Raw genomic sequence first — 9,877 nt, 5'->3', positions numbered from 1 at the left:
TGTAACCGCATATTCTATAAAGACTTGGCGTGGTTACAAATTGCGTGCTGTACTGCTTAACTGCACCTTAGCGCACACAGTGACTTGTAGCCGCATATTACAAAGCTTGGCGTGGCTACAAATTACGTGCCGTTGTTGTGAACTCCTGTATTAGAACAGATAGTAACTGGTAGACGCGTGTATTGAAATTTTGTTATCATCATGGCATCTGCTGGGGAACTAAAAGGGTTAAACGTGGCTAGGAGAAGGTGCAAAGCCCAACTCACTATGTTTAGCAAATTTCTCGAAAGGTTAGATGTAAGTGGCGGTCTAGGTGCCGAAAAAATAGGGCAGATAATAGAGAGACTAGACAAATTAGAAGGTACTTTCGAGAGGTTTGGAACCATCCAAAGTGAGTTGGAACCACATGCTGACGATTACGACGATGAATTAGCTGAGCGGGACGACTTTGAGAACAGATACTTTGAGCTCAAGGTCAGAGGAGCATTTCCAAAGAACGCATAGGCGTGCGGTCGGCGGCCGTTTCGTGGTTGCCATCCCTTTTAAGCATCCCGTCGCTGACTTGGGGAATTCGAAGACGAAAGCTCTCCAAAGGTTCCTTTCGCTATAACGTAAGTTCAGCCGGGATCCAGCTTTGAGGGAAGAATATTGTGGATTCATGCGTGAATATTCGAGTCTTCGGCACATGACTAGGGTGCTTGATGAGGATGATCGTGTCTCTTACTATATGCCTCATCACCCTGTTATTAAAGCAGAAAGGTGCACCACTAAATTGAGGGTCGTATTTGATTGTAGTATGCCGTCTTCAACAGGGAAATCCCTGAACGATTTGCAAATAGTCGGTCCCGTGATCCAATCGGACTTATTTGACATTTTGATTCGTTTTCGCGAGTTCCGATTTGTGGTTTCGGCAGATATCGCCAAGATGTATAGGCAAGAATTTGTGGAGCCTACACAACGTTCATTGCAACGGATATTTTGGAGGGAATCGCCCTGAGGTCCTATCGAGGTTTTTGAGTTGAACACCGTCACATACGGACAAGCTGGTGCCAGCTTTTTAGCCGTAAGGTGTCCACATGAAGTAGCACAGGAGAGTGAGCTTGATGTATCCTCGGTAATAAAATCGTCATTCTATGTTGACGACTTCCTTTATTCAATAGATTCGGTTGAGGAAGGAATTAGAATGTGTTATAGAGTTTCCGCTGCATTGGCAGGGGGTGGGTTCAAATTGCGGAAATGGCTTTCCAACGAACCCGCTATACTGCGTGCGGTGAGTCAAGGAAACGAGGATTTTCAGGTGTTAGACTTTCATGGGGACCACAGGGCTAAGATTTTGGGTTTAACCTGGCATTGTTCGTCAGATGTTTTATTTTACAAAATTCAGGCCTTTGACACGAACGTGAAAGTAACAAAGCGCACCATCTTGTCAAGGTATATCGCAAGTCTTCGACCCCTTGGGTCTTCTATCTCCGGCTGTAATTATCGCGAAAATCCTAATTCAAAGGCTTTGGCAAGAAGGGTTATCGTGGGATGAGTCAGTCCCTGCCCATTTGCATACAGCCTGGACAAAATTCCGGAGTGAGTTGCCGAACCTCAATGGAACTCACATTGATCGCCACATTTCATGCGTGGATGCTTTGTGCCATGAGTTGCACGGTTTTTCTGACGCTAGTGAGGACGCTTATGGTGGAGCTGTCTACGTCAGATCTATCGATACAAACGGCGATATAACCGTGAGATTATTATGCGCCAAAAGCAGGGTGAGTCCTTTGAAATCCCTGACTATCCCTCGTTTGGAGCTATGCGGTGCATTGGTCATGGCCAAACTTATAAGCAAGGTAAGGGTTTCCTCTAGATTGTAATTTGTTAGGTAGGTGTGCTGGTCAGACTCAACTATCGTCTCGAGTTGGCTAAAAATGTCTCCCAGCAGCCTAAAGGTCTTCGTAAGCGCGCGGGTATCACAAATCCAATCGCTTACAATGAATTGTGAGTGGCGTCACGTCCCCACTAGGGAAAACCCGGCCGACTTGGTATCGAGGAGGGTCTTTCCCAGTGAACTCATGGAGTCTAGTCTTTGGTGGCACGGCCCTTCCTTTCTTCAGTCTAGGGAAAGTCATTGGCCTAGAGCGTCTGAAGGACCTAAGGAGGTGCCCGAGGTTCGCGTTCTAAAGGGAGTTGTTGTTTTTGTCGCGATAGGGGACTACTTCTTCGAGCGCTACTCTGATTTCAATCGATTGAGTCGCATCGTAGCATACGTCCTTCGATTCGTTGGTAATTTTGGATCAAGGCTATCGAAAGGGGTCATCGTCACTACCCCATAATTCAGGTTGGAAATAAATGAGGCAATTAAAATGTTGGTCAAAACTGCGCAAAGAAGTAGCTTTCCAGTCGAGCTCGATTGCCTCAGCAGGGGTGTCGCCTTGCACCCTAAGGATAGGTTATTAAGTTTGAGTCCCTTTTTAGATGGTGAGGGCATAATGAGTGTAGGGGGAAGGTTGCGAAACTCGCCTTATCAATTTGATAAGAAACATCCCATGCTTTTGTCTCCAAAACATCGTTTGACGCGGATGTTGTGCGAGCATGAGCATAAAAGATTGTTGCATGGCGGCCCTCAGCTATTGCTCGCATCCCTAAGGGAAAAATACTGGGCTGTCGCGGCGCGCAATTTGATTAGGGCCGTTGTAAGGAGCTGCGTTACCTGTTCGCGATTCAACCCTCAGTATTTAGCGCCTATTATGGGTGACCTCCCGCCAAGTCTCTTAACTGGTGGGAGCGTATTTTCAATCGTAGGAGTGGACTACATGGGTTCGGTCAATATACGGGACAAAAAGGGTCGCGGCTCAAGGTTGCCCAAGTGCTATGTAAGCGTATTCATATGCTTTGCGACGAAGGCTTTGCATTTGGAATTGGTATCCGATCTTAGCAGTGAGTCGTTCCTGCTTGCTTTTTGTCGATTCGTTACTCGGCGTGGTCGACCTAGCCACGTTTACTCGGATAACGCACGAATTTCGTCGGCGCCAATCGAGAGTTGGCAGAACTCGGCCATTTCTTGATTAAGGAATCTAGTAAACTGGCCAATTCATATGCCCAGGAGGGGGTGCAATGGCACTTTATACCCCCCCAATCGCCTCATTTTGGAGGTCTTTGGGAGCCGGGGTCAAGTCGGTAAAGCACCATCTAAAACGAGTAGCGGGAAATGCCAACTTGACCTTCGAATAGCTCATTACGTTACTAGCACAAATTGAATCAATACTTAATTCCCGTCCTCTATCTCCCTTGTCACAAGATCCCAATGACTTAACCCCCTTATCACCCGCTCACTTCCTGATTGGAAGAAGTCATAGCACAAAAACTAGAACTTAAGTATAGAGTACAACCGTTTAAGAATCAAAGACATCCAAAATATATTAAAAGGCGTCAATAGTTTCAAAAAGAAAAAAATAATTATCCTCTTTACGCTGATCTACAAACCATAATCACTATGAGTCACAGAAATCTGATACTATTAATTTGAGACTAAAATTGTCATCCGTCAATATCAATGAGAGTTTAATTCAAAAAATTGCACCCCTCGAATTAAATCGCATTAATTTACGAAATATTCACCAGAGTCTAGAAAACGTTAAAAGATTGGATGTACACCCATTAAAGCATTCAAAAGCTGTAACTAGTGGTATGTCAATAGCTTTAATCATTATTCCTTCATTGTATCCTTAGGCAAAGTAGTTGTACTATTTGTGTATTATAAAAAAATGTAGACAGAAAACACTGAGAATGTGAAAGTAGACATACAACTTGAACTCTTCAAAAATCAGCCCCTGTTGTCTGAGAGTTAAGGAGGGAGGAGTTATATGACCATTTACGAGTGATGATCATTAATATAATACAGGCCAGGCAAACATATAAATCTATAGCCGAATCTTACGTTTAGAAAACCATTAAACTAACTTTAAAGATGCTGAAAGGGATTCAGGTTTCATATATGATTATTTAATACAATCCTAACATAGACTAACCAGATTGCTCGCCTTTACTAACGATAGCATGTTATTATTATAAAGAGGGGATCCAAAGAGGAGAGGCAGTTCTTAGGTCCAAAGTTGTCACCAGATTAACTTGTGTCTAGATCGTTATTCGTTAAAGAATAAATTATTTGATAATTAAATAATATTTATCATTACGCTCACGACTTATCATATAAAATTGAAGTTTGAGATGGCTTATATTTGTCGGTGTGGGGATTTTTGGGATCAAAAAACAAGACACCTTTACCGAAAACTTATCGGCCTTTAAGAATATCTGCGTGTTGCATTTATAATTTATTGTTGATTACGAGTTATTTATTTCATTGAGTGCGACATTAATTTTTTCTTTAAATAATTGAAGCTTATCGCAAGCGTTTTCCGTGATAAATCTTGATTGGGAGCCACTGCCTAAGATTACTCGAATAGTATGTTTGTTATTAAACCGGTCTAAAACATAAACATGAGCTGTGGATAACAAAACCTTACCTATGTGACAATTAGCCGAATTATTTATTACTTCTCTTACTTCTGCAAGTGAAGATATTGAATCTTCTTTGCCGATTTGAGTCACTTGGCTTTCTTCGCAAGGTTCTCGCGAATTATAATTTTCCTCATGTAATAAAATTTTGTGCTTCTTGTGACATTTTTTACACGAAAGTTTTCGACAGCTTTTATTAAAATGACCAGGTTTCAGACGATTTAAACACAACTTGAGAGAAATAATTTTCCCACCTCGTTTTTCAACTGGAATTTTTGAAAAAGACGGACATGACTGAATGTAATGTTCACCCTTACAGAAAAAACATTTTTGCAATTTAACATAGGTCATTTTTAACTTTTGCGGTTCATTATTTACTGCAATTAGAACTTTAAAATTTCCTACTTGTTTTTCCGCACGACTTTGCTTCAAACTGTCGGGCAGCTCGGCCTTAGAAGTTAGGACTTTTTTGAAGTGTTCTAAGGAAGGATTTAATTGTAGCTTTATCTTGAATGCTTCCCAATCTCTAGCAGTGATCTTGTCTAATTTCGTACTTGATAAATAAACTATCGGCACACCCCAGGAAGCTGTGGGCAACCGTATTTGACTTAAAGCACGCATGTTTTTTGTTACATTATTTAAAACCACAAGTATACTTTTAGCGGATTCTTTGTTCATGGCTTCTACATTTAAAATGTTTTTTATGTGATTATGAATTAATAATTTATCGTTATTGTAGCGTTTTCTCAAGAGTTCCCATGCTATACTACACCGACTTCCAAAAAAACCGCAACACCAAGAAGAACGCATTGGATGTATTTGAAATTTTGGTATGATTTTAGACTTGTAAAGAGAAAAAAATTATAAAAATTTCAAGTTCGTATTTTAATGCGATTTGAAGTTTTCCTTTACTTTTTTATCTGTGACGATCGTTCTTTTTGCAAATTTTTTTACAGGTGGATAGCGATAAAGGTATTATTGTTAGTACCATATTAAATGTATGGTAATGCAAAATGCCTCGTGTACGCCTAAATGCAGTTTATCGGCAGTTAACTCTCTTTGAAAGGGGAAGAATTGTTGGTATGCATGAGGCAAGTTTACCTTTCCTCGAAATTGCACGTAGATTGGATCGAAACGCATCAACACTGCTAAGAGCTTGGAGAGATTGATCTAACGAAGGGTCAGTAAATCGTCATCGTGGTAGTGGCCGTCTAAGAATGACGAACCAATGCGAAGACCGGCGACTTCGTCGTTCAGCGACAGGCGCCCCCTTTGAAACAATTCCGTCTCTTGGTGCTAACTGGGTAACAACTCTACATCGAAGAGTCTCCCTTAGTACGATGAATCCCAGAATTCGAAGTTTTGAACTAAATTCATATCGTCCTATGCGTCGGCTTCCATTATCACGAAACCACTGGGTGGACCGACTGGAGTGGTGTCGGCTGAGAGTGCAATGGGTGGATGAGTGGAGAAGAATCGTGTTCAGTGATGAGAGCCGATTTTGTTTATGGCGATCTGATGGACGGTCACGTGTTGGAAGGCGCAAAGAAGAGCGATTAAATTTGGACTTTATGGAAAGGCGTCATTCTGGTTTAACACCAGGTGTCATGGTTTGGGGTGCCATCCAGTATGGTAGTCGGTCTCCTCTTTTTTTCATTTATAATAGATTAAATGCTCAGAGGTACATTAATAGTGTCTTAGAACCGGTTCTTGTACCATACATGCACGACCATCCTGGAAGCACATTTCAACAGGATAATGTGCGACCACATGTAGCCAACGATACTTTGAGGTATTTGGAAGCTGAAAATTTGGATACTTTGCCTTGGCCAGCTCGGTCTCCAGATTTGTCCCCGTTAGAGCATGTATGGGATATAATGGGTCGGAGACTTCAACGTTTAGCTCGCCCTCCAGAGACCATAGATGAACTCCGCGAGCAGGTGCAGATTGACTGGGGTACAATACCACAGGAAGATATTGACAATTTAATTTTAAGCATGCCACGTCTCTTACAGGAATGTATTAATTTAAAAGGAGATACCACCCATTATTAAATTATTCTCAAATTTTTTCACTTATTCACAATAATTTTCTTTTGGTATTTTGATCGTTTTTATCTATTACCCGACCCAACGTAATGCCAGAATTTCAAACGTGTACGATGTGTTCTTCTTGGTGTTACGATTTTTTAAATGTCAGTTTATAATTATTAGAGGAAAACTCTACCTTTGATATTATCTGGATTGGCTCATTACATACAGGGGCTCTCAGATAATGAAATCGCTGAATATCTGATAATGATTCATTTTTATGAATAAGAGATTCAAATACATCTTTGAATTCAAGCCAATTTTGCAAGGATCCGTCAAACGTAGGCAAATTTATGTCTGGAAGTTTTACAAACTGCGTGGGAGTGTCGTTACTTGATGTCTGGGAACCCTTCAAAGACCCTTTGATATTATTGTTGTCGCATTTGCTGTCATCCAAGTACCTTCTTGCCAAGGAAATAACAAAATTGTAATTATTTTCGCATTCACACCTTTCTAAATATTAATTTTCTAGTTCGGCTGTTTCGCACGATTCCTCAATGCTATCTCGGATTTCGCTGAATTTTTGTAACAAATTTACTCAAATATTGTTGACACGAGTTTAGAATTCTAAAATTGCTTGATGAGATCCACTCGTGTTATCTTTACATTTTCCATTATATATATATATTGTGCCCGTTTGACTGTTGAACGATAAACAGGTTTTCGAGCGGTCTGTTAGTTTAAACAAAAATAAAAGTAAAGTGATAAGGATATCATATTCGGCGAGTGATGTCCGGCAATCTACCAAGGTTGTTTAAGATATCGTGCGACAAGGTGTCGAAATGAATCAGCAAGGCTAACTACTAGGCAACCCTAATGAAGTAGTGTTGATGCAGCAGAACACCGCTTTATTTAGAGAGAATAGTGAAAGAACGCAAAATGAACAAACGTTTTATAACGCTTGGAAATGAGAGGAATGCGGGAAGAATAACCTCGCTGTTAAATTGAACAATGTTCAAATACAGCTAGAAAATCTGCAAAAGTCATATACGGAATTACAAAATGAATGTCACAAAAACACGACACAAACAACACAAAGTTCAACATCTAAAGTAAAGGAACAAAAGGAAGTGCAGTATCACACAGATGAGGAAGAACTAGCAAGAGAAATGGAGTGGATAAGAACAAAGAATGGGAAACAAAGAAAAATGGATAAATCACTCGCCCCTCCGCAATCAACTCCAAAAGCTTTTCAAATAGAGCAAAAGCAACCAAGAACTAAAAAAATACCGCAACCTCCACTAATAATAGTGGAAGGAATAAAAAATTTTAATACGCTTCACGAACTCATAACTAATATGATGACTGGATTTCAAATTAAAATTATCAGTGATAAAGACGTTAAAATTAACGTCAAAGATGGCCAACAATATAAAGCCCTCACTAAGACTTTATGTGAGAAAGGATATTCATGGCACTCTTATGAAAATAAACAAAATCGACCAATTAAAGTAATGGCAGTTAATCTCCATCATTCTTGCTTTCCCGAAGAAATAGTAAAGGATATGAGAGGAAGGGATTACAAATTACTGGAAGCTACTAAAAAGCTGAAGTATAAAACAAAACAGCCATCGAACATGTTCATGCTATCATTCAGAAATGACTAGGATGTCAATAATATCTTTGGCATTACGGACATCATGGGAATAAGAGTGCGAATCCAGCCAATCCGTAAATCCAAATTAGTGCTTCAATGTAAACATTGTCAAGGTTATGGACATACCCAGAGATACTGCGCCAAAGAACTTAGATGCGTGAAATGTACTGGAAGACATAGTACAGCGGAATGCAACAAACCAAAGGAAGCAACTCCAAAATGCGTCAATTGCGGAGAAGGACATCCAGCCAACTATCGGGGATGTATAATAGCCAAAGAAATGCAGAAAATCATGTAAGTAAAACTTACAGTCAAGCAGTAGCGGGGAAAGTAAATAAAAGTAATGAGAAAAAAACAAATGAAGCCAATCCATCCATCGACAAGATGCTCCAACAAATATTGGAGAAGTTGAATAAAATGGATGGACGAAATTCCAGATCAGAATATCGCACACAAGGAGCGATTCCTAAAACTAAAAATGGCTAATGAATTAAGAATATTAGAAAGGAATGCCAATGGGTTGCTGCAACATCAATCAGAGTTGCAAACAATCCTAGACATAGAAAAAATGGATGTATGTCTCATATCTGAAACTTATTTCACCAAAGAGTCATACATAAAATTCAAAGGTTTTAGAAATTATCATACAGCTCACCCGGATAACAGAGCAAAGGGAGGGAGCGCGATCATCATAAGGGAATCCATCTTACACCATCAAGGAATGGGTTACCAAACAGCAGAAATACAAGCCACGTCCGTCAGTATCAGTTTAAAAACATTTAAAGTAACAATCACGGCATTATACTCTCCGCCGAGACACAATATAAAGAAGGAGCAATGTGTAGACTTTCTAAATAGTCAAGGAAATTGATTCATAATAGGAGGTGCCTTCAACGCAAAGCATAAACACTGGGGATCTAGGATGACTACAGCTAAAGGTAAGGAACTTTTAGCAGCATCTAATCAGCTTAAATGCGAAGTATTATCAACTGGTTAGCCAACGTATTGGCCTACTGATCCTCATAAAATTCCTGATGTCATAGATTTCTTTGTAATCAGGAAAATCTCAAAAAACTTTATCCAAATTGAAGAAGTATGGGATATGGACTCAGATCATTCACCAATACTTCTTATATTAAGTGACAATACAAAATACAAAAAAAATAATACGTAATACAAAAAGAAAATCCACCAAGACTGACCAACAAGAGACCAGATTGGGAAAGCTTCAAAACTCAATTCGAGGAACAAATTGAGCTATTATTTGCACTAATAACAGAAGAACAGTTAGATGAAGAAGTTGATCTTTTCAATGAAAATATTCAACAAGCAGCATGGGACAATACTCCCGTACATAATCATCGAACAAAAGGTAATAATTACCCAAAGAAATTAGAAACCTTATCACCGACAAAAGAAAACTCAGACGGAAATGGCAACAGACCAGAATACCAACTTATAAAACAGCTCTGAATAATGCAACTCAGCAACTAAAGCGCGAAATCCAACGTATGAAAAATGAAGCAATTGAGGACTACCTGAGTGAGTTAACTAATGATAACAAGACTGACTACTCACTTTGGAAGGCCACTAAGCGATTAAAGCGACTTATTATGCATAGTCCCCCGATCCGAAATACGGATGGAAGCTGGGCCCGGAGCAACACCCAAAAAGCTACTAGGTTTGA

At 39.9% G+C, this 9,877-nt stretch overlaps 1 protein-coding gene across 1 annotated transcript; it reads left to right on the top strand.

Annotated features, from left to right (window-relative positions):
* The first annotated feature begins 201 nt into the window (after positions 1 to 201).
* Positions 202 to 8,200, top strand: LOC136343233 (uncharacterized). Its single transcript, XM_066289821.1, has 9 exons — positions 202 to 474; positions 617 to 959; positions 1,161 to 1,431; positions 1,505 to 1,760; positions 1,871 to 1,986; positions 2,054 to 2,271; positions 2,464 to 2,861; positions 3,059 to 3,165; positions 7,924 to 8,200. Exons 1-9 carry the CDS (start codon positions 202 to 204, stop codon positions 8,198 to 8,200), a joined length of 2,259 nt encoding a protein of 752 aa, XP_066145918.1.
* Positions 8,201 to 9,877: the final 1,677 nt, after the last annotated feature.

This window comes from Euwallacea fornicatus, chromosome 14 (genome assembly GCF_040115645.1).
Source record: "Euwallacea fornicatus isolate EFF26 chromosome 14, ASM4011564v1, whole genome shotgun sequence".
NCBI classification, from domain to species: Eukaryota; Metazoa; Arthropoda; class Insecta; order Coleoptera; family Curculionidae; genus Euwallacea; species Euwallacea fornicatus.
Note: the sequence above shows the minus strand (reverse complement) of the source record. Positions and strands in the feature narration are given on the sequence as shown.

Excerpts from the sequence above, each read along its gene's own strand:
- LOC136343233 (XM_066289821.1), top strand. The coding sequence starts at position 202 with ATGGCATCTGCTGGGGAACTAAAAGGGTTAAACGTGGCTAGGAGAAGG. Across the intron at positions 960-1,160 it reads ATTTGTGGAGCCTACACAAC|ATTCGGTTGAGGAAGGAATT; the intron begins GTTCATTGCAAC and ends TTTATTCAATAG. Across the intron at positions 3,166-7,923 it reads TGGGAGCCGGGGTCAAGTCG|TGATAAAGACGTTAAAATTA; the intron begins GTAAAGCACCAT and ends TAAAATTATCAG.